At 30.4% G+C, this 27,053-nt stretch overlaps 1 protein-coding gene across 1 annotated transcript; it reads right to left on the minus strand.

Annotated features, from left to right (window-relative positions):
* Nucleotides 1-674: 674 nt before the first annotated feature.
* LOC114165712 (cytochrome P450 81E8-like) lies at nt 675-3,070 on the minus strand. The gene is made up of 3 exons (XM_028050284.1): nt 2,506-3,070; nt 1,879-2,245; nt 675-1,499 (listed from the first exon to the last, which is right to left on the minus strand). Exons 1-3 carry the CDS (start codon nt 3,018-3,020, stop codon nt 906-908), a joined length of 1,476 nt encoding a protein of 491 aa, XP_027906085.1. The 5' UTR covers nt 3,021-3,070; the 3' UTR covers nt 675-905.
* Between the last annotated feature and the right edge of the window lie 23,983 nt (nt 3,071-27,053).

Consider the following 27,053-nt stretch of genomic DNA (forward strand, 5'->3'; position numbering starts at 1 on the left):
GCTCAAGTGAGTCAAAGCTCTCAAGAAGTCAAATCAGCAATTAATGAATGCGTACCTTTAAATGATGGGGTCCACGCGTATTTATAGAGCATTAATGACGTTTGACCATTTCATGGGCCGGGCCTTGACTTGGGCTCTAGCTTGGGCCCTGTTTGGGCCACGAGTGGGTCTGGCCCTAAAACAGGTCTTAGAGGAGTAGGGGGTATCGATGTTGACCAACCTTGTCGACAGGTAGTCGGCCTAGACCGACTATTTGTCTAGATGGCTTATGTTGATGGCATCCGAATATTAAGTAGTATGTAGTTTTGACATGTGTACTATTTAATTGATCGTGTTTGGTTAGGTACAGTACACAATGTTTTTTTGCTTTATGATGTGATTGTATGTTATGAACCAAGTTTGCAATTGGTATTGAATGAATGATGTTGGTTACGGGATGCACCCCTGTATGAACCTGAAAAATATTTTGGAATTGCGAATTGAATAACTTGATTCATTGCCACATGGATTATTTGGATCAAAGTGCGGTGATATTATTGAACTACGTTATAATATTTTTATTATATGAATAATATATTTTTAATTTGCAAAATCCATAAAAAGAAGTATCAATACACCACGTTATAATCACATATTTATAAAAATAACTATGACATCAAATAATATAAATAAAATAAGAACTTATAACTTATCACATTAAATGCAAAAGCATATTTATTATCAACCCATTCATAATCACCACATAATCTTAATTTAAGATACATTCACTCTCCATGCATTACATTATTTCTTCTTTAAATAACAGCATAATATATCTATGCTCCACACAATACATTATGTTTATTCCTTAAATAATACCACAATCAATTATGATTACTCCTTAAATAATACCATCGGTAGATATTCTACACCATTGATGATCGGAGTTGGCACATAGCTTCCAATGAATTTGTTCTTGATATGGTAATTCCATTTCCTTCAGACATATCAATTTCTTCCTTACCAATTCGTTTCCACTCAAAACATTGAAGTAATAAGGCTATGGATAAGCTAACGGTACGTTGCGCCAAGTTTGATCCAGGACAAGCCCTCCTTCCTAACCCGAATGAAAGTAATCTGTTTACTTCACTCTCATTTTCAAACCTTTCAGGCTTAAATTGTGTTGGCTCACTCCACATTTTTGGATCCATATGAGCAGCCCAAGCATTCACCAACACAATTGTGTCTTTCGGGAGATTATATTTTCCTACGGTGCAATCTTCTGAAGACAAATGTGGTGACCAAATTGGAGCAGCAGGATGCAATCGAAGTGTCTCGTAAACTATGGATTGAATATAAGGAAGTTTTGACATGTCAGATTCCTCTACGAGACGATTTGATCCTACATGAGTGTTTATTTCATTTGTTGCTTTCTTTATAACTTCTGGATGGTTCAATAAATTAGCCATTGTCCATTCCAAAGTCAGAGCTGATGTATCTGTTCCGGCAAGTAGCAAGCTCTATAAAATCCATAAAAAGAAGTGTCAATACATGACAGAAAGCGAAAAAATCCTTCTTAGTTTCTTTGCAATTAATTACTAGATAATGACTCTCCCAAAAATGTTATTCTTTTTGTTTTGAATCTAAACAAAATGGACAAAAATTTGTTACGTAAATAAATATACTTATTGTTGTTTTAATATTCATATTAGTTTTAAAGCTATAATTTAAATTACACTTTAGATTAAGTTATGAAGATTGACATATATATTCCAACTTACATATTTCTATTAATTATTTGGATAACTATGACTATCATGATAATTTTTATCACTTTCAAAAATATAGTGATCTAGACATAAAAATGAGAAAATCCATGTTTAAAGAAAAGTTAATTACCAGAGAAAGTCCTTTGATGATTTGATCGGTGTATTGCTCAGGTTGTGATCGTTGTTGAGCAAGGAGATGATCTATCATAGTATTTCCATTGCTATTTCCATTACGACGCTCTTCGATGAGTTCTTGTAAGAATGCGTCTGTTCTTTTACCAAATCCTTTTAGCTTCTTCTCCAAATTATCAAAATCAAACCATCTCACGAAAGGCAAGAAGTCTCCACGATTATTAATTCCTGCTAGTATCACCAACTCTTTAATGATAATTTTGAATTCTTTTGCTTTCTCCACATCGTTCACATCACAGTCGTCACCAAAGAGTCTTTTACCGGCTACGATTCTCGTCATAGTGTTAAATGACGTTTCCATAAACCTTAATTTAGAAATGTTAATTAGATAAATGTTAATATAATAATAGAAGTAAGAGAAATGTGTAATTGAATAAACTAGTTTTGCTAATTATAAAAGATAGAGCATATTTTATTTGTTACTTCCCAACCTTGAGGAGACGTAAATAATTATCTCTTATTTAGTCCATTTTTAGGCTTAGTCTTTGATTGTGTTTTTATGGAGCACCCTTTAATAGTTTAGAAACATGATATGGACGTATGTTTTGAAATGACAAAAACTCACATGTTTTTAAGATCCACTTTGGTAAATTGGTTGCGTGAGAGGTTAGCGAGCTTTTGCACCAGCCTCATGATCTCGTCTCTTCGGACTTCGTAGAAGGAGGTCAAACGGTTGTTTGAGACAACCTCGAGCGACAAGATGCGACGGAGGTGGCGCCAGTGGTCGCCGTAGGAAGAGTGAAGGATGGTGCTGTTATCGTAGCTGATGTATTTGCCAAAGAGAAAGTGAGGTCGGTTGGCCAAGACGATGTCGTTTTTGGTGAAGCATTCTTGCACCGCGGATTGTGAACAAACGACGACAACGAGTCGGGAACCGAACCAGAGAGAGAAGACTTGGCCGTATTTTTGTGACATTTGAGCGAATGTGCGGTGGTAAGGCTGTTTCAGTTGTAAGAGGTTTCCGATTATAGGGTAAGACATTGGTCCTGGAGGAAGGTTTCTGAATCTTCTTGTTTGGAACAAGAGCTTCAGGGAAAACAGAAAGAGCAGAATGAGCAAAGCCAAATACAACATAGCCATGCTTCAAGCTTTCCTTCTGCTACTGATTGATTCTTGGTTGTCATTTCTCATTCCCATGCATGTCAATTTATAATCGTAAGATGGACAAAAAAATAAGTCAAGAAAAAATGGCGGAGCTGATGGTTGTTCAAAGTAGCTGGCAAAAACAACTCCAAATTGAATTAGGGCTTTTTCGTAAATACGATTTTAATTAATTGATTTTATTTTATGCTCTCACATTATTAATCAATATTAAGACCCTGAATTTTAAAATTTAGAATATCATATACAATTTTAAAATAATAATGGAAATGTGTATTCATATTTATAATATAAAATATAAATTTGTATATTAATAATACATTCTTCGAACAAATATAAAGTAAATAAAATAAAACATAGCAATATAATCAACAGTGACAAAAAAAATACAAAAAACTAATAGGAATTCAATAATAATATTATATTCTAACTTTAAATTACTAAAAAATAGTATTACAATAATAAATTTTAACTTTATATTTTATAGTCTATGGTTAATATGTTTGTAGTTCCTAACTTAGACATGTCCCAAACTTTGATATAAGGCACTGACACCACTCTTAATCCAGAACTCTACTTTCTCATTTCTATGTTTGTTAGGTTTACAAGGAGGGGGTATTACTGGAGAGATACAAACACCAATGAGACCTGAGTCCAACTATATAAGGCATTGACACCACTTTCAATCCAAAACTTTAAGGCAATGAGTTTATGAGTCTTTATCTTTATATAGTGCTCTATTTTCTCATTTCTAGTCAACGTGGACTTAGACTCACGCTTGGATTCCTAACAATTAGTCTCAACCTTTTAAAATAAATAGATGTAGTTATTTGAAACCACAACGTAATTAAATTTTATTTACGTGTTAAATTGTGTAAATAACTCAAACGTCAACTTGAAATATCATTTAATATATCAAAAAGTTATAATTCAATTAGGTTTGAAGGATTATACCCTTATTTTTAATGTTCGGAGACCAAATCATATCAAGGTTTGAGACAAAGATTAATTTTAATTTTTCGTCAAGAACTAAAATTATATTTCACTCTATATTTTAAAACTAAAAAAAATCAATCTCAATGTGAAATTTGGAGTTGGGTTGTTTTTCATCTAAGAAAAATAATTTAAATATATAATCTTCTTTCCATTCTCCGAAACATTTTAAAAAAATTATGACATAATTTCGAACTTCGAATAATATTTTAGATATAGACATTATTTCATAAATTTGATGTTAAAAAATTAATACTATGAAAATGAAATTCCAATTAAAAACTCTTTTTTCCTAAAAGATGAAATTTTTTTCTATATATATATTTTCCTTATACCTTAATTCAGAACTTATTTATGTACACCTACTGGTCATACTACTTAAAAGTAAAAACTAAATTAATTTAAATACATGTTCAAACTTTAAAGCAAATAATAAATACAATAATTTGCAACTATTGGTCCAAATAAATGTTATTCCAATTAAGAGTAGCAACGGATCCCATTTTAGCTTACATAATACTATGACTATAATATTTTTTTTTTTATGGATTAAGGCACACTTTCAAAACAAGAGTGTTAAAAATAAACGAGCAATGATTATTTATTATTATTATTATTATTATTATTATTATTATTATTATTATTATTATTATTTGGGTGCAATAAACTGTTGGATAATAAAAGTAGCTTTGTTATTACTATTGTCGATATTGTTTTGTTCAAATAGCTAGTTGGACAAGAAAAACAGCAATATGTATTATTTTTGGTAAGTGTTGGACAAGAAAAACAGCAATATGTATTATTATTATTATTGGTTTTTAGGTTAGAATAGAAAGAGTAGCTATCACGGCCAGGGGTCATGCATAAAGGTGCAACTACCAGCTCCATATGTCGACTTCATGTGGTTGGGCAATTATTAGTGCAATTTACGATAATATTTGTTTTTATAGTATAATTAGGTAAAAAATAATTATTGTTAATTAACATGACGTAGATTATGGAATGTAATTTTAGTATGGATTTATATATCTTTTTATATTTTTATTTTAATAAAATTTTCATATAATGAAATAATATCTAACATGAATGAAATTATTTAGAATGTGAACGGATAGAATGGATTTTAATAATTTTGATTTTGATTTTCTTTTTAAAAGATATAAAAGTAATAGAATTAATTAACATTATTTTATATATCGTAGATATATTTTATAAATAATTAAATGTTTTGAAACAACCTAATATATCTATTTATATGTATTATATTCTTCAAAAGTTTCTCTTTTAAGAGAACCAATTGTTTTATTTACATTATATAAAATACTTAAATATTAATTTGATTTTTATTTTCGTTGAGTTTTCTGATTGAGTCCTAATATTTTATTTTGATATCAATTTTTGTCAATTTTGTTCAATTTTATTATTTTTGCTAACATTATTTAAATAATTAATAGAAGGTGAACAATGTAGATTACATATCAGTTTGCAATTCTTTTTTATTTTTTATTTAATTTAAAAAATATTCATGTGTCAAGATAGTATCTTGTCATGTAATACTAACAACGTCACAAGTCAGTACAATACCACATGTAAATCTAATGTCACCTATCAATGCCTTATATTTAATTTAATTTGTATTGTATTATACATTTGTTATATGTGATCAATCTTGTATAGATATGAATTTTGGGTTCATCAATTCTTAAACAACTTTTGTTTTAGAAAAATTACATATAAAAATTTAATGTTACAAGCTATTTAAAGTTTAGCTTTTTCTGTAATAAGGTTTCTTAGTTAAATATAAATTTTAATTCATATATAAACACCGTATCCATATATCTCTAAAGTTGAAATCTGTCAATTCACTAAAATTTCATCTATGGACAGTACAATTTTAAATCGACAATAATATTATGACAATTTTTTTATCAACTTTTAATTTATAATTTTAATTATTTTTAATTATTTATTTTAATTTTTGTTAATAGTATGATGTAATAATATAAAAGTAATCGAAGTAATAAATTAAAAATAAGTAACAAAAATAGATTAAAATATCATTATATTTTTAAATAATTACGTAACCTTTTATTAATAATTTGATTTTGCATAAGCTAATTACTTAATTACTTTTAGTAAAAATTAGTAATTAATTAAGAAATTAAATATCTCGTCAGAATATCTCAATATGTCATCTTTAGAAATAAAATAAGGTATGTCATTCTTATAATAAATAATAATAATAATATTATTTATTTATCTCTGAAATTATATAAATTGTGGTTTCCAAACTTAAAAATAATAAATATAGTTTCTTTTATCTTAATAATATTAATTTTTTAAATAACATTTTAAATTTATATTTAAATTAAAATATATGATGTAAATAAGTTAAATATAATTCTATATTTAATATATAAAAAAATTAATATAATTAAATTAAAATAATTATATTAATTTATATTTAATCTTAATAATACATATAATATTAAAATAAAAATATTATAAATATTTATTAAAATATCAATTAAAGAAAGAAAGATGAATATTTATTAGGGTACAATACCATTTACGTGGAGGTATAAATCATAGGGCCCGCAGCTCCGCAAAGACAGGGGCTCTCCTTCACGTGGTAAATGTGAGGATCTACTTCTAGACACTCTGTATCATTTGAGCAGAGTATTTTATATCTTTTTATTATAAAATTCGTATGACATTTTTAATATGGGTGACATTTATTTAATGTAATTTTTATTTTTATTTTCAATTCAATATTTATTTTATTTTAAAAAAGTTAATGTGGTTTATTTTGTGATTAATATGTTCTATGTATTAAATTGATGTTGATGTTATTTAGAAAATGAATATGTAGTACTAAATTTGGATTTTTCTAATGTATTTGACATGTTATTTCTTAAGATTTATCAATATTAATTTAGAAAAAAATGGACATTAATTTTTTTAAAAGAAAATAGAAAATAAATTTAAAAAATCACATTAAATAAGCTCGTTAAATATTGAAATAAAGAAATCTGTTAATCTTATTAACTTATCAACCAACCCACCAACTATAAGGAAGAGTATCAATTATACATATATTACTACAGTTAATGATATTCTAAAAAGACTAATCAATCTTAAGTTGATATAAATATATCCTTAAGAATCACAATAGTAAAAAGTCACTGAAAATTATAAATAAATTAAAATGTCAAGATATACCTAATGTATCATTATAAATTCATTATTTAATTAATTTTTCAATTAATTTGTATACTACGTTAACCCTTCAAACAATATTAAACGAATATACATCGGTGATATATAGAGTAGAGAGAGAACAAATCTATCATAAAAGAAGAGTTCAAATTCAATTTGATCTTTTAAATGTTAAATATTTGTAAGCACATTTAATACTTTACGTATCCAATCCAACAAATATGTTAATTGAGAGACGGATGTTAAAACGGGGACCACGACCCTTTCTCAATTTTTTAAAACTTTTTGTATTATTTATATTTTAAAATTTTTAAAATTGTATAAATTTTTAAATTTTTTTAAATTGTATGTATCTTTTTAAATTAATTTAATATTATATTAAAAATTAATAAAAATTAAATTAAGTATTTTTATTTATTTTATAATGTACAACAATAAATAATAAAATATATAAAGAAAAAAATTATTAAGATTTTTTTTTTATTTTCTCTCCCATTGTCTTTTGAGTTTTTTATGTTTTATTAATCTTTCATGCTTATTTATTTTCTTTTGTTACTTAAAAAAGTTAGATAGAAACTCGTTATTTCTGTCATATTTTTTTATATCTTCTATTCCATTCTTAAATAAATAAAAATGGTAATTTTCTCTTGTCTCTAGTGAAATATTTGTTTAACATTTAACACTATTTTTTATCTCATTTTTTATTAATATAGGAGAAGAAGCAATATATTATGTGATTTTTCATAGTCAATTTTTAATTGTAACTTGATTATCATAATTTTTGAGTAATTATGTCTCTTAATTTTTTATTAGATTATGATAAATTATTTTTTATTCTTAAACTTATTTCTTAAATAGGTATATTAATGAAAAATAAAAGAATAAATTTATTTTTTAAAATTGATAGAGAAAGTGCAGATGAAGATGAAAACATGATAATATGGTTGCTCATTGCACAACAGTGAAATGAAAGTTTGTGAAGACCTTTTGAATCAAATGCACGTTAATAAAATGAAAGATGAATATTTTGTAGATAATTTGGTTATTTACATCGAAAAAAGTTAACTGAAAAATTTAATTATGATTCAATTACCATGAGTTCAAAAATATGAAAAAACGATAGACATTACTTTATATATATATATATATATATATATATATATATATATACACTAAATTATGTATTTATTTTGATTGAATTAGTCACACTGATATAAATTTTGAGTATATTATTTTGGTTCCTAGAAAATTTTGGTGTGAATCCCCTATTGTGTTAAGTGACACGACCTAAAAAGATTTATTTAGTTTCATTCACCTAAAGTTGGTTGTCATTCATATAACATCCTCACAATATCCCAATATTTCATCTTTAGAAATATGATATGTCGTTCATATAATAACAATAATAATAATAATAATAATAATAATAATAATAATAATAATAATAATAATAATAATAATAATAATAACATTTATTATCTCTGAAACTATATAAGTTGTGGTTTCTAAACTTAAAAATAATAAATATAGTTTCTTTTATCTCAATATTATTAATTTTTTAAATTTATTAAATAACATTTTAAATTTATATTTAAATTAAAATATATGACGTAAATATGTTAAATATAATTTTATATTTAATACATAAAAAATTAATATAATTAAATTAAAATAATTATATTCATTTATATTTAATATTAATAATACATATATAATTAAAATAAAAAATATTATAAATATTTATTAAAATATCAATTAAAGAAAGGAAGATGAATATTTATTAGGGTACAATACCATTTACGTGGAGGTATAAATCATAGGGCCCGCAGCTCCACAAAGACAGGGGCTCTCCACGTGGTAAATGTGAGGATCTACTTCTAGACACTCTGTATCATTTGAGCAGAGTATTTTATATCTTTTTATTATAAAATTCGTATGGCATTTTTAATATGGGGGACATTTATTTAATGTAATTTTTATTTTTATTTCAATTCAATATTTATTTTATTTTAAAAAAGTTAATGTGGTTTTTTTTTGTGATCAATATGTTCTGTGCATTAAATTGATGTTGATGTTATTTAGAAAATGAATATGTAGTACTAAATTTGGATTTTTCTAATGTATTTGACATGTTATTTCTTAAGATTTGTCAATATTAATTTAGAAAAAAGGAAATTGACTTTTTTAAACAAAATAGAATATCCCGAAGAAAATACATAAAAATCAAATGTGACACCGATAAAATTTTTTTTAAAACCTGTTTAAGGTGTACTCCTTAACAAAAATTAGACTTTTTTCCCAAAATGGTGTAATATATTTATGCAATTACCAAAGTAGTGCAAAATGTTTTTAGATTCCAAAGAAGGGTAAGCTCTGTCAGGTTTCACAGTGAAGAAGACGTGCCAAAATCAGACGATTGTAATTAAAATAAGTTGAAGTCGTCTCAAATCGAGACGACTTTAATTAACATTCTAAGCAAAGTCGTGTTAATATGGAAAGACTTCAGTATTAAATTGTTAATGAATAAGTCGTACCATATTAGAGAGATTTCAGTATTATATCGATAATGAAGAAGTCGTACCATATTGGGACGACTTTAGTTTGGTTGAATAAAAATTAAATATTTTTATAGTCATATTAATTAGTTAAATAATAATGCATATAAGTAGTTAATAATTTCATGATGATTTTGATTTCTTATAATAGGACGTGAAAGTTATTTATGAGAGTTTGTGTCACAAGGAGGTCTCCTTCGCTGTGGTCTAGGTCTTATTCGAGGGCTCTGAATTGGATCGTCATTATCATTATCTTCATGTTGTTGTCTTTGGTTTATATCTTCCACCAAATTTAATGCTTGACCCTCACACGCGACACAACAAACCAAATAGTGAAATTTTATTTTATTAAAAAACTATTTTCTTTTTTCTTTTCATTACCTTTGTATATCTTGTATATTATATATATATATATATATATATATATATATATATATATATATATATAAAATAAAAATTTTAACTTCTTTATTCAATTTAATATTATGAGAACCAAATAATTTATTCTCTTTTTAAACTTTTATTTTACGTAACAATGAAGTCATACCATTATGACTAGGGATGGCAACGGGTCGGGTCGGGCACGGGAAGTGCCTACCCGCAACCTGACCTGCCAAAAAAAAATCCGTCCGCTACCCGCTCGTTTACCCGTCATGTATCCGCTTAAAAAATATTCGCGGATATTTTTAAAACGGTACTTGTGGATACCCGATACCCGCAAATATTTAAAAAATATATATGTTTTATAAATTGTTTAATATAAAATTATAAAAATAAAATATAAATTAACTTAAATTAAATTTTAATTATAATTAAATTTGACATAATAAAATATACTGCTAATTTTAATTTTAATTAAATTTAACTTAATAAAATATAAATTAAATTTTAATTTTAATTTTTTTGCGGGTAACGGGTACCCTCGGGTATAATACCCCTACTTGTCCCGTTTATAAACGGGTATTAAAATACCTGTTACCCGCTACTCGCGGGTAATAAATACTCGTGGGTACTAACTATCCACTGCAGATGTTATCCGCGGATGTTTGCGGGCACGAGTATTTTTGTCATCCCTAATTGTGACAAGACTTTCTTAATATAGCCCAACACTGAAGTCGTGCCATTATGACAAGACTTTCTTTATACCAAACACACTAAAGTCGTGCCATCATGGCAAGACTTCTATTATAGTCCAATACTGAAGTCGTGCCATCATGGCAAAACTTCTTTTATAGCCTAATACTGAAGTCGTGCCATTATGGCAAGACTTTCCTTGTTAATGAAGTCGTCCCATTATGGTGAGACTTTGGGTTCAATCTTAATCAAAGTCGTCTCATATTTGGACGACTTCTTCATGACTAGGGATGATAACGGGGCAGGACGGGGACGAGTTTCACTATCCCATACCCATCCCCGTAAAATAATTCATCCCCATCCCCATACCCAAACCCAACGGGTATCAAATTTTTGTCCCATCCCCATCCCCACTGGGTAACGGGTATAATCTCGTACCCATACCCGTACCCACTTTCTTACTACTTTAATATTAATTTTAATTAATTTTTATAAAATAATAAAAAATTATGGTAAAGGAAACATAATATTATCAAATATTCAATATTAGGATGATGGTTGTTTCTTCGATATCAAATATTTTGAAATAAATTATAATTGTTTACATTTTAGATTAGAATACCAAATAAATTTCATGAGAACCAAAACATTTATTAAATTTGCAATATTAAATTTGCAATATTAATGAAACCTAGTTGATAAAATTTAAAATTATTTTTAAAAAAATATAAAAGGAAAAAAATCAAATTAAAATATATTTTAAATGTTTGTTTACTTCAATTTTTTAAATTATAATGAATCTCTTTTTTATACACTAATAAAAGTTATAATACATCACTTGATCAAAATGACACAAAGAACAAATAATAAACATAATAATAAAATTTTAACATAGATCTTGTATCTTTTGAACTCCAATATATGTTGGATGATGATAAAAAAATATTCATGGCAATTTCACTAAATTTTTATATTGTAGTAAATAAAAATTATGTATACAATTATAGTGAAAAAATTAAAGTATGATTGTAATGTGTGTCTTATAAACAATTTGGAGACTATTGAAAGGAATCACACAAAGGAAAATGTTCCTGCAGAGAACAAATAAGATAGGTTAGGCACAAGCGTCACCTTACCACGTAGTCCGCTATCTCCTTAGTTGGTCTCTTCCCAGTCGATACATGTCGGCTTGAACCCAGGGGGGGTTACCTACAAAAGAGTCTCCGAAGCTCAAGTAAGTCAAAGCTCTCCGAGAGTCAAATCAGTGATTAATGAATGCGTACCTTTAAATGATGGGGTCCACGTGTATTTATAGAGCATTAATGACGTTTGACCATTTCATAGGCTGGGCCTTGACTTGGGCTCTAGTTTGGGCCATGAGTGGGCCTGGGCCCTAACCCAGGCCCTTGAGACCTATTGAACGCGGGGGCTTCGATTTTCGCTAAGTTTATTGGAGTAGTCGGCCTGGGCTTTAACCTTACCAGATATGCTCGAGTAGTCGGTCTAGACCGACTACTACAGTTTTTGACTATTTGTGCGCGTTTTTGGTTCCGTGAGGGTAAGTGAAAATCCTACAAATGATAAATATTATAAGGTGAATCAGGGGGTATAAGAGGGGGGTTAAAATAGGGTTGAAGGTGAAACCATGAGTTGGACGTAGCACATACAAATTGAAAAGGGGTTGGGAGCCAATGTTTTGGGTAAACGAATCGTTGGTGTAGGCTTGAGGTATTCAGAATATTACCACATAAGGATTGTGATTGGGAATTGGATATTGTAATTGGATTCATGTGGGAATGAGGTTGATGGTAAATTTTAAGTGTTGGCATAAGTGTAAATGGATATGTATATGCGAACTTATATTATTGAAATGCAAAATATCTTAGTTGTAACCTTGAGTTAAGTTGTCAAATATAGACCTGTAAATAGTTAGTTAGATGCATATCACTGAGTTTTTGAAGACATCCAACTGGTTGGATGCTAAAGCAGTAGCTAGCACGTTAATGGTATAGCACCTAGCGGTGTGGGAAAGGTCAGCAGGCTATAAGGGGGTCAGAGAGATTCTTAAAGCAAGGAGCACTTGGCAGTGAGTGGTGGCCGCCAGGCAATAGCCGTGAAACATAGGCTCTGGAGTGTGTCTAGTGCCTGGCTGTGAGACGTTTCCGCCAAGCGGTCTGCGCATGAATATCGCCTAGCGGCACTTAGACAGCGTCAAGTGATAGCGCTGTAGCCAATTGTTTTTCTTGCTTTTGTTTATTATGATTTGAGACTGATCAGGAGATGCTAATTGTGTCATGAGCGGGTAAGTTCATGGCCAGTATTGGAACACGTGATAATATGAGCGGGGAGATTCATATTACGATGCTCTCATGTGGGGATACGAGCGAGGAGGTTCGTATGTTCCGTGCTCACAGTTGAAAGTTGTTACGAGTGAGGAGTTTCGTAGTTATTGGATCACATGTGTTGGACTATGGGCGGGGAGGTCCGTAGAGTTGGACTACGAGTGGGGAAGTTCGTAGAGGCAGGACCACGAATAGGCAGGTTCGTGGAAGCATCTTATATCTTGAGTCTATGGTCAATTATGTGTGTGACTTACAGGTTGGACAATCTTGGGGCAATAGGGTTCTTGGCCAAGAATTAACTAGACTAAAGTAGTTTGGGTGAATTATTATTATATCAAATTATATGATAATTGTTTTTGAGCTAACCCTTTCCATTTGTATTTGGCGATGATCGTGTGACTTGTCACGCGGGAGAAGACGATATTCCAAGTGATGCTAGTGATATCTAGAGACAAAGAGAGGGCTCGCATGGGATTTGAATTATATTTATATATAAGTTTAATTTTCAGTTATTTTAATTTTGAGAACTTGTAAACGATTATATTTTATGGATGTATTACTTTTGATTTTTAAGCACATTGTATGAATTTTTAAAAATTTCCCGCGTTTGGGAGTAATAAATTATGACGCTTGAATTTTAATTAGTATTTATTTATTTTACTTAAGTAATTTCCAATAGCGACATTACAAAATAGCTATAGAAATTTAGGATATTCTTTTTGGTGTAAGCTATAGGAGTGTGTATTATAATGATCAAAGATTTCTTTTTTCTGGTTTTGGTTTTCAACATGCAAACTTTGGATGTTGGATAAATGACTTTTTTTATATGAACTATGAATGAAAATGTGATAAAAAAATTATCTCTGATATTTTCTTTTTTACCTTTTATGATTTTATGAAAAACAGGTTAAATAAATAAGATTTGAAAAAAAGTATTTTACATTCAAATTACGATAGTTTGAAACGTTGTATTTCATTTCAGTATAATGCAAGTATTGACATTTTTAAGTGTCGTTTTTAGCATTAGAATTGTTTTTAAGTGAAAGTATTACGACAGTTTAACCTGCCATTATTTGCGCACTGGTTTCTATTAAAATAAACACATTACGACTGTTTCCCCTGCCATTATTTATGCATTGAATACGACAATTTGAACTGCCATTATTTGTGTAGTGCATTAAATGGCGGGTGTTGCGGCACTTCGAATAAAACTGCCGTATTATACCTTGTGGCGGCAAAAAATACAGCGGTCATAAGCGCTATTTTATACCACAAATAACTACCGTATTTAACAAGATTTTTTGTAGTGACAGTGGAAACTAGACTCAAGTTGTCTTGGTAAACTGGATATAGCTCTGTGATTGAGTGAACTAGTATAAAAGCAACTGTCCAATTTTCTTTCCCTCATCTTGCTCACTTCAAAATCTCAAGAAAATCAAGTAAATCAATCTTTGTTGTGTTTTCATACGTTTCTATGTTATCTTGTAGTGTAATCTTGTTAGAAATATTTTTTGGAACGAATCTTTGGTGAGAAAGCATGTTGTTAGAGTGAGATACGAGAATTCTGCATTTTGCATAATTTTTCAGTATTTGAGCCGATTGTGTTGAAATTTTAATTTGTTGATTCGTAGTATATGAACAGATCAACCTGTTGTTTTTATTTTTTATCGGTTGTAAATGTGTTGTCCCACAACTTTTGCATTCAAATTTTGTGGTTTAATTGATTTAAAGAAAAAGAGTTTTAAGCTTTCGAAAAATTTTATATAGCCAATTCAACCCCATTCTTAATTTAAATTACCATTTCATTATTAATAGGCCCGAGGGTTCATAAGAAAAAGTGCAGAATATTCGTTGACCTACTTAGGCCCATCCTGTATAAACCGCAATCCGTGCAGGAAAAAGATGGGGTAGAATGAGCCAGTTTGCATATCCTCATAATTGTTTCTTGGTTAAATTATACTTTTAGTCCCCATTTTCGTAGCAAAATTTGAATTTGGTCCCTCAATTATTTTTTATCTCAATCTGGTCCCTATTTTGGGAAATTTGACCCAATCAAATCCTTTCCGTTAGTGGTGGAGAAACGGTGTTAAATGGGGTGCCACGTGTCAGCTTCTGGATTTTTTGAATTTTTTGAATTTTTTTGAATTTTTTTTTTTGAATTTTTTTTTTATTTTTTATTAATTTTTTAAAATTTTTTTAAAAAATTAAAATTTTGCCACGTGTCAAGCTGACATCGTGCCACGTGGCAGTGACAGTGCCACATGTCACTATTTGGGAGGTGTCATTTTCTCATTCTCAAGTTGGTCCCTGTATTTTATCTTTTGTTTCAATTTAGTCCCAATTTTTGTAAAAATTGTGCAATTTCGTCCCCCTCAAAATTGAAACAAAAATTATAAAATGTTATACAAATATTTTTATTAAATTTGATTTTTTTATTCAAATTGATATTTTTATTATATATTTTCAATAAAACCAAGTTTCTTTAAATTTGTTTCACATTAAATTTTACTTAAACTTGTTTTCAAATTTTAAATTTTTTTTTTTATTGTTACATAAACTAGTTAATTTTTCTTAAATTATATAATTTTTATTTTTATACTAACTAAAATATTTGTATAGAAATTATTGAATTTTACACATTTTAAAAATATGCAATTATTTAAAATATAAATTCAAATAAAAAACAATATTAAAGTATAATGTAATAAAATATCAATATAATTTATGAATTTTTTTATTAATATTATTTTCTATTAACAACTTTAAAACAATTTTAAATAAAGTTTAACGTAAAATATAAATTAAAATAAACTTAATCTTGTTAAAAATATTTACTTGAAATATCAATTTTGATAGAAATATCTTTGCATATTTATATAGAAATTAAATTTGGTTTCAATTTGGAGAGGGACAAAATTGCACAATTTTTACAAAAATTGGGACTAAATTGAGACAAAAAATAAAATACAGGGACCAAATTGAGAATGAGAAAATGACAACTCCCAAATAGTGACACGTGGCACTGTCACTGCCACGTGGCACGATGTCCGCTTGACACGTGGCAAAATTTTAATTTTTTAAAAAATTTTAAAAAAATTAATAAAAAATAAAAATAAAAATAAAAGAAATTTCAAAAAAAAATAAAAAAAATTCAAAAAATCCAGAAGCTGACACGTGGCATCCTATTTAACACCGTTACTCTACCACTAACGGAAAGGATTTGATTGGGTCAAATTTCCCAAAATAGGGACCAGATTGAGATAAAAAATAATTGAGGGACCAAATTCAAATTTTGCTACGAAAATGGGGACTAAAAGTATAATTTAACCTTGTTTTTTTAACCCTAAGCAGGAGCAGCCCCTCCTAGCGTTGTTGAGGTGTGCGTGGTTAATTAATATGATCCAGCCCAAAGGATTTGAGTTAAACTTTGGATGATCAATGAATCGCTGCATGTTTATAATGAATGAAACTTGTTACAAAAGAAGAAAAACTACATGTTAAATACCAAATTTAGTCCAAATATCTATACAAAATAAATTTCCGTTGGATGCGTGAGGAAAAGTTTGATGGGATTGCTTATCTTAGTTTTTAAGTGTTAAATTAGCTGGTTTTAGCATTAGAACTAATAAATTGGCCTTACAAATTTAATTATTTAAAAAATGTTAGAAAATTTGAGGACAAAAAAAAAATGAAAACTAATAAAATATTTTGTCTCAGTGACGAGTTAGAAATTGAGAGAATGACTCTCAATACATAGTTAAGAAAACATTCCTCGAGGGTATTTGTTAGGGTGAAATAAATCAAATTATGATTTTGTTGGTCGTAAGGTGCAAAGATACATAAGTGAGTTCATGGCACAAGGCAATTACCCACACTATGCGCGAAATGGATAGAAATTTACGATTTTGTTTAAATTTTAAACTATCATGTAAGCATTATACATTAATATGATTGTTACTTAAAAAGAAAATTGAAAGTTGTCAACCTTTTGTTTGAGGTTTTCACTTGTCTTTTAAATTCTTGCACTTCTTTTTATGTCTTTTCTCAATAAGTTACGTAAGCTCATGCTAAAATGTATGCAATGTGATGTCTATCTATATTATTAATGATCAAATTATTAATATAAATATATATATATATATATATATATATATATATATATATATATATATATATATATTTAAAAATTTAAATGAGTCAAAAGTTTTATAAGGAGTAGAAATGGAAAATTGAGTAATATAAAAAAAAAAACTCGTAAACATTAAATCCATAGCTCAAAGGTAGCTTATCTTCACAGTTTTTAAGAAAAAGAATTTCCAATAATGCTATCAAAGTTCATGATTTGTTTTGGTGTTCGACTAAAAAAAATAAGTGTCACATGACATGGTGCTAAGTTTAAACTGTACATAGGGGAAGTATATTTAGATAAATTGTTAGATAAACAACGCTGATTAGGTTAATTTGATTGAAGCAAATCTTTGAAGTAGCTGAAATAGGTGCAGTAGTGTTAAACAATGATCATTAGTTGAATTTGCTTGAAGCAAATCAGTGAAGCAGAAGCACGTGCAGTTTAATTAATAGCTAGCATCGCTGTTGAAAATTGAAATTAATGAGTTGAAAGGGAAATTGAAGTTGACGGATTTGTTGTTGTTTTCCATTTGGTAATTGATATTTTGCTGCATTTATTTAAAATCGAAGCGATTGATTTTCTTTTCTGTTCCGTAAATTGATATTTCAAGTTTGTGAGGCAACTCAGTGAAACTCGTAATCAAGAACTACGTGTTCAGTTATTTAATTCATTGCATATGGCTCACATCTCAATACCAACTTTTCAAGAGTTTATGGGTGCAAGCGGGGCAATTTGGAATCGCAAATAATCATATTTCAATTGGTTCACATAGTACCATTTCACATGACGATTTATTATACGGGTTATAATTGTTTTGACATAATAAGTGATAATAAGTTTTATGATAAAACTTTTTATGTCACTTAGACCAAGAATTGGTATAAAAAGTTAATTGATATAAAAAGTTGGTGCAATGACATTTTGGTAATTAAGTAGAAGACTTTCTATATAGGTTAGACCTAAAATCGGTATAGAAAGTGAAGCTAAACAAGGAACTAAACCCTAACCCCTTTTGTCACATATCATTCCATTTGTTTGTCTACTCCCTCAATCCCTCTTTTTGATTTTCACTAATCTTCTTCATCTAATTTCTAGATTCTGGCAAATGTAGATTGGTGAGCTCCGACCACCAACAACGTCCAACGCAAATATCACTGCCAGACCCTCATCGTTGCACTGCAAGTCCAACTTTGTTATGTTAGGGATTAATAGTCTACTACCATCGTCGTTGAATCATCACCGGGCCTACTCCGCCTGCTCCTCTATGTTTGAAATTCGCCCTTCTCCATGTAGTATTTTTCTATCTCACAATGGAAGCCACCATGGATGTGTGTTGATTTTGGCTAAGAGAGACTAAACCATACAACCCTTAACACCTAGTTATCTCGAGAGAGGAGGCGTAAAGTGACGATCCCTCCTTGATGCCGACTCGTCCAAATCAAAGTTGCAACGAATTGGTATCACCCCAATCCTGATCAATATTGTTCTAGGAAAATTATTGATGTGACCCCAATAAGGCTTATAGCATTGGGCCAACGCCTAGGCCCATCCTTTTTTTTTTAATTAAATAAAACTTGTTCTAATTGGGTTTGTTTTCTAAATGCACAGCCTTTTATTTCTAAGCTGCCCAATGATATCAGGCCTGCGGCCCAATTCAACACACCAACACGAGCAACATTTTTTTCTTGAAAGTGGCATCTTGAAACCACGCTGCGTTGGGCCACTCCAGAAATGCAGCCCAAAATCTCTTTCCAAATTGATGCCACACGGGGCTTGTTTCGTCCGCACACCTGCATGCTGCCCAAATGCTTCCCGCAATTCTTTCCATGCTTGTAGCCAACATTATAGATCTCGCTGCTATGGCCAGGAGTGATTCAAGAATTCATCACGCGCCTTCTCTTTTAATTGGGCCCGAGCCCAATTAATCCCATACCTTACGCATCCAATTCCTTCACAGCAGCCAACATTCCATTTCATCCAGCAAAGCCTATTCCTCTAGACTACACACGCGAGAGCTTTCCTCTGCTAGGGTTTCTTTCCACACCTCCAATGATCTGCACGCAACCCATTCTTTCTTCATAGCGGCTAGGGTTCCCTTCCGTAGATCAACAACACCATCACGCGAACCCTACTTGCTTGCTTCCTCTTTTGGAGCGCTGCTAGTGTTGCCATTTTCTTTGCGCCTCTTTGCTAGGTTTCCTTTCCTCCACCAATCACTTAGGGTTAAGCTCACATATTTGCTGTTAGGAAAATCTGTTAGACGACATTTCTTCTTCTTCTCCTTTCCTGGTTGCCTTCAGCTATAAAAGGCAAGCCAACCTTATTGTAACATAGCTTTGATGAACGTTAGTTTGGTTGAGAGTACTCCCACCTTTCGTCTGTGCTCAAATCCTAACCCTAGATTAGGTTTTTACCTCTTAGGGTTTCCGAAACCAGTGAGATTCGAGCTTAAACACCATACACTAACCATTCCGCTGCGTTTCCTTCGCTCTTTGCGAGATTCAATCGGTGGAACGCCGACTGGAGAGCTTTTTCGTCGAGCACCGCAACGGAGGAGCCTCATCAAGCCTTACACAACCCTCTTGATCTGAGGTCAGATCCTCTTCAAGTGAGAGGGGCTGATGTGACCCCAACAAGGCTCATAACATTCGGCCAACGCCTAGGCCCAAATCATGCACAAGGCCCAATCCATGGCCCACATGCATCTCAAGCCCAAGCCCATCAAGAGGCCCAATAACAAGGGGCATGTTCAAAAAGATCCAATTGGGCTTCATTCAAGATGGCCCAAACCCACATGGGCTTCTCACACTCTTAACATTGGCCAAAGAAGATATGAAGATTTGAAGAGGTGTATCAAAGAGCAATAGAATAGAAATAAGATTGGCCCATTGTTTAGGCCTTGCTTTCTAGAATAATAAGTCAAACAATGTGTAGTTGAATTACTAAAATTGGGCTTGACTAAGCCCAATAAGAGGGGTGGCCATGAGCTATCAAAACGTCCAAGGTGGACTAAGTGGAAGTCAACACTCCTTCTTAGACCTCATGGATCATGCATCCCATGGAGCCAAGTCCACACACCACCCATGCGCCTCCTTCATCCAAGGGCTAAGAGAGTGTCTTCTTTTCCAAGCCTTCATCCAAAGGCTAGGAAGTTTCCTCCTTCTCCAAGCTTTCATCAACGTCCAAGATCAAGGCCCACTCCATCCAATGGCTCTCCTTTCTCATGTGTAAATGGCTTCATATAAAAGCCAAAAATTCACTCATTTGTAAACACTCTTGGATTTTTTGTGTAATAGACACATTGAGTTGAGAACACTCCTCACTATTGCCACTTGAGAGTCATCTTTTAGAGAGTTTACTCTCTTTGCCTCTAGCCCCCTTCCTGAGCTAGAGCTACTTTTAAATCACTCACTCTTTCACCTATCCATTGCAAGCAAGAGCCTACAAACTTGCCTCCCACTCTTCCATACTTCCTCCATCATTTCCGCTGCACTTGGAGCTTCATGTCTCTACCAAGCTCCATCAATTATAAATTCATCTTTGCTTTGGTTTAGGATTTTGGTTGAATTATTAAAATGTAAATACATTCTCTATGCTTGTTTTCTCTGATTTATTGGTATCATGTTTGTATTTTTGTCTAAGCAAAGTTAGTTTGTTGGGTTTTATTCTATGAGTATGATTGCGTGTTCAATTATTGAATCATTGTTTTTGAGTTTTTGGGTTTATTCTAGATTCATGGATCGTGCATTTAAGAATGTTGTGTTCATACGTAAGGAGAAGAAAGAAGAGCATCAGGTTATTACAACGGTTCTAAAAGTCTACATGCATTGCGAAGCTTGCTCGCAGGAAATTAAGAGATAAATTAAGAAAATGAAAGATTTGCATAACGTTTTTCCATGTAAAAATGGAGGAATGAGAAACGAGCACTTTCTATAACGGTTGTGGCTTTAACCTGTATAAAAAGAGACATTTTCTATACTAATTCTGAAATTAATATAGAAAGTCAAAACTTTGTGTGCCGCCTATATTTAGACCTATTCTAGAATCGATATAAAAAATCATTTTTTTTACCGGTGTAAAAATGCTTTCTTGTACTAGTGTATTTGGATGAGTAGATTCTTTTGGTGCATTTGTAGCACATAAATTGAATTTATGAGAAAGTATTTCAATTTCTTTTGCAGAAGAATTGGAAGCCCGCAAGTGAATTCTTGAATTTAAAATAGAATCAAATGTTTATTTTCCAGTTGTGCAGCGAGGATTGTAAAATTTAGTGAAATTGATCGAAGACAATTTTGTTTTGTTGATATAAAATTTCGAACTTTTTGTTTCAAAATTCTTGTTATTTAATCCTTTCTTTTATATCTAGTTTTACATTGAGTAATGTTTCTTAATTTTGTATGTTCTTAACATCTTGATTTATTTATGAGGTATGGTTTTATTAGATGAAGTATTAATTGAATTTTGGGATTAGATAATTAGAAGCACGAATTAAGCAAAATTACATTAAAGTAGGAGATGTCTAAGAAATTTAAGAGAAAGTGCATAATTTATCAAGAAAGATACACAAATAAAATAATTATAAATAATCAACTAATGGTGAAATTCATACTTTTCTTTTACTTGTACTAATCATTTTGACCGGAAATAGCAGTGGATCTTCAACCAATATTTTAGGGTTAAAATTTAGTTGAATTACTTTTCTTATCAATTTTTTCTTTTAAGAATATCAAGTTGTCATCTAGGGTTTTTTAATATCAATTTGGTCTCGATTTTTTAAAAATTGATGCAATTTGATATTTTTCGTTAAACTTTTTGAAGCGGAGCAAAACTTTTTCATCAAAATTGACATGAGGATTATGTCAATTACACCAACAAAACAAACCATCTTTATTCACAACTTCATTTTTGATGAAAAAACATTGATCCGATTCAATAAATTAACGAAAAAATGACAAAAATGCATCATTTTAAAAAAAAAAAAAGACTAAACTGAGACTACAAAAACTGAAAAACCACCCTATTATTTTTGAACAAAAATAAGAATCAAAAAAGTAATTTCAAACTTTTTACATAAACTAATAAAAACATTGTATTTACTTCTTTTGTACTAATAAAATTATAATTATGTTATTATTATAATTATAAAATAAAATATAAATAATTTTTATAATTTTACTATAATTAATTTTTATTTATAATGATTAAATTTAAAACAATAATCAAATAAAAATAGTTAAATTAAACAAATAATCATTTAAAAGATAATACTAATAAAATAATTATTTTTATTTAAAAAATATTTAAAAAGTAAAATTAAAAAATTAAAAAATAAATATGGACAAAAAAAATGAGGACCATTTTAAACATTCTATCAAAATGAGGATCATTCGCAACAAACACTGTCAAAATAAGGACAAAAAGGTATTTAAACATATATATATATATATATATATATATATATATATATATATATATATATATATATATTAATTCAGCTTGATGATGAATCACCAAATCAAAATTCAACCAGTGCAGCAAATAACGCGGGTTTGCTTCAATCATTGATAAACTTTTAATTATTCAGGAGTGGTTGTTATTGTGTGGCTTGGAGCATGCCACGATTCGAAAAAAAACAAACTAAGAATCGTTACGTTGCTTTAAACATAATTCAATTCTTTATCCACTACTTTGCATCAAACAACTCGAATTAGTAATAAATTCAAATCGTGAAAGTCATTACTTAGTGCATATTCAAACGCTCGAATTCATGAAAATAGAATAATTCACGTGAAAAATGCTAATCGCATCATTAGATAAAAAATCTTTAAGAAATTGTTTTCAGAAATGTTGTGGAAATTATAAAACCTAACCACAGAAATTTTGGATCTAGCCTCTTATCATGATGACATATATGCTGACTTACTAGTGTCATCAATGATTGTTTCCACAATTTCCACCGCATAATTAAGACATAATTAAGAAGAATAAAAACGAAAAAGATTGATTGATGAGTAGAAGATGATTTGTCATTTTTATTTGTTTGTATCGTGGGTCTTTTGTATATATTGTAGACTTTTTATTCATGGGTTCAATTATGGAGTTTCTTCCTGCAACTTCAAACCTTTCTCCAATATTTCAAAGTGTAAGAATTTTTTATCATAATAACTTCACCTACTTTACCTACTTTGTATTACCAATTGACGTCCGTAGTAACATACGCAATAATGTTAAAACGAATGTCCTTTATGTTACGAATATCGATATCCGTAACAAATGACATCCAAAACGGATGTCATTTGTTGATCCATTTAATCTAGTAGCCATACTATAATATGTATAAACAGTAATATTGTGGTTTGTTAATTTTTTTGAATTATATGAATTTGATTTAATTAAGAAAAATTAAAAATGATGTTAATGTAAAATTGTATTGCAGATATCGACATCCATAATAGTATTCGGCGGTCAGTTTGTATTGCGGATGTCGACATCCGCAATACAGTTATTCATTAACATCATTTTTAAATTTTTTTAAATTAAATCAGATTCAAATAATTAAAAAAATTAACAAACTACTATATTAATGTTTATATATATTATAGTATGGTTACTACATCAAATGGATCAAGAATCAAAGCCAAAAAAATTATTTATGAAAATTTAGAAAGAAAATATTGCGGATGTCGATATCTGCAACACAAACTGACATTCGTTGAATACTATTGCGGATGTCGACATTTGTTTAAAAAAATTGGGGTATATCAGTGAGAGAGAGAAAAAATAGTTACTTTTAATTGGAGAGCAAAGTAGGAATTTTAAATTTTTTGGGTACAGGTGAAGTAGTTGGAGGTGCAGGGAGAAGCCCCCTTCAATTATTAATAATATTCGTTCAAAAAGTCTCCAATTAAAAAACTACAAAAAGCGGGCTCTTTCTTGTACGTGCCTTTTTTTTTTCTTCAAGCACCTATCAAACTCATAATTTCCATTTTATCCATGTATCAAAGTTTAATAAAACCTTGTGTTTGGATGACAAATTTCAACAATTTCAATAAATTGAAATACCTAGCAATTGAATTACTTATAATTGGTTTATCTTCATTTCTTAAATAATGAGTTTGGATGAAGTAATTGAAATATCTCAAATTTCAATTTTTTTGTTTGGATAAAGCAATTTAATTTCTTTTTTATGAGGAATTCAACTCTACCTTTGAGTTTAACTTGACTTGTCTCTTTGGACCTGTAGACTTTTTTTGTCCTAAATAATGAACAATTTCACTACTTGGAGATTTTCAATCTCCTTCTATTTTGAGTGAATTTTCATTTATACTACTTTAGTTATTTAAAATACTTTCTTAAAATTTCTCAATTTTAATTTTCTTTTAATTTCCTCATCCAAACATGCAATTTTTCTTGGCTTGTGTTTATATGAAACATTTCAACAATTCTAAGAAATTGAAATGCATTGCATTTGAATTCCTTGCAATTGAATTCCCTTCATTTACTAAATCCTCTGTTTGGATAGAGTAATTGAAATATCTTACATTTCAATTTCTTGTTTGGATAAAATCATTGAATTTATCTTATGAGATAAACTTTCATTTTAATAGTATTTATTTTAATATATAAAAAATTGAAATTAAATTTCAAAAATATATTAGTCAACTTAAAATATTTAAATTTGATCAAATTTCAATACGGCCGACTTGATCAAATTCAATCACATCTCTGAAGGCATAAACTTTGTTGAATTCGACAGAGGTCGACTTGATTGACGGATCCAACTCAATTGAATTTTACCTAATTTTGGCTAGAGCCAACTCCATTGCATTGAACAAATTTTGTCTAGAGACAACTCAGGAAAATCGACCTAATTTCGGTTAGGGTCAACTCGACCAAATTTCGATTGAGGCTGACTCAACTAAATTTTGCCAATGTTTGGCTAGGGTTAACTTGGTCAAATCCAGATAAATTCGGTTGGTGCCGACTATCAACCAAATTTGGTAGAATTTCATACGGGCCACCGAATTTGTCCGAATTTCTAATGAAGTGGCTCCATGGAAACACGATGAAATCTTGATCTGAACGGTGGAAACTAGACGAAATTTCTTAGGATGCCTTCAAACCTTGTCCAGCAAAGAAGATCGAAGAAAGCACAACGGAAGACTTGAAATGGTGATGGTTTCACCAAGCTCCTTCAATGGAGCCTTAGATGCTCACAATCGAGACAACCATAGGTTAGGGCTCTTAGTGAAGAAGATGAACTTCGAATGGAGAAAATGCAGAAAATGCAATTTACTCTCATATATCAAAGTTGTCTTACATATGGTCGATTGCCTCTATTTGTAAGAGCAAAGAGGCAAGGGAAAGAAGAAAGGAAAACTAACGACAAGGTTGTCGTGTACAGAGGAAAGGGAAACATGAACTAAGCCTACACCCTCGTGTTTACATGGAAACCCTAGCTAAGGGTGAAACACCTAAGGGTGAAGAGGAAACATGGCGTCGTGTCTGAAGCGAGGAGAGAATCTTAGGTTAGCTTGACACATTTGAGGCTAGGTTTAGTTCCTCTTTACCCCATCATAAGTGGGCTAATCCAATTGAGGCCCAATAAGAGTGATGCTGAAAATAGGATGCCTCCCATGCGTGAAATTTTCTCGTGTTCCTCCATCCAAGTTGAGCGAGGGAAAACATTGGACTTCTCCAAGTCCAAAAATGAGGGGGCTTCTCACTACACCCCCAAGCCTTCTCCTGTACCTCCAATAATTACCCTTTTGACCCTAATTAATTTTTATCTCTCAGGGTGGTGAAAATAATGTAAATGAAATTTATTGTGCCACCGGTGCTTTCTTTTTATCTCTGCAGAACTGTACCCCCAACCCCCAAATATTTCCACACGTTCCGTTTCTTCTTTTTGTTCCTCCACAATTTTTTGTGTTTTTTGAACTCTTGTCCCTCTTGTCTATGGTCCCTACCTGTTTGTGCTTTAAGTTCGGAGTGGTCGCTTTCTCTGATTCAAGCTCCCAACAATTGTCCTTGTTTTGTTATTTTTTTTCTTTTTTGTTTTGAAACGGGTGTCGAAATCTGCTTCAGGAATTTGTGAAACGGATGTCGACATCCGTTTCGTTATTTTTTTTTTGGTTTTTCTGTGAAACAGATATCGAAATCCGCTTCAGGAATTTGTGAACCGGATGTCAACATCCGTTTTCTTATTTTTTTTTCTTTTTCTATGAAACAGATGTCGAAATTCGCTTCAAGAATTTGTGAAACGGATTTCGACATCCATTTCGATATTTGTTTTTTGTTTTTTCTGAAATGGATATCGAAATCCGTTTCAAGAATTTATGAAACGGATTTCGAAATTCGTTTGGTTTTTTTTTTTTTTAATTTTGGTACATAGTGTTGTCCATTGCAGTATCCTTTGTTTCCTTCGCCTTCTGGGTAGCATAATCCGCGTATTCACCAACCTTGGAACCGGTGTGTGCTTTCGCAATTCTTTCTTCCCAGCCACCGCTTATTCCATCGCCCTTATCAGGGACCCTATCACACCATGCTTTTCTTGCTCTTGATCGTGTTGCTGATCCACAACACCCACATCATCCGCAACAGCTACATCATCACACATTCTCTCTCTGTTGGCTTGTTCAAGCTCTTTGGTAGCAAGTTTCGAAGCTGCCTCAACTCGAGTATCATGTTACCTAGATGC

This window comes from Vigna unguiculata, chromosome 10, assembly GCF_004118075.2.
Source record: "Vigna unguiculata cultivar IT97K-499-35 chromosome 10, ASM411807v1, whole genome shotgun sequence".
NCBI lineage: Eukaryota > Viridiplantae > Streptophyta > Magnoliopsida > Fabales > Fabaceae > Vigna > Vigna unguiculata.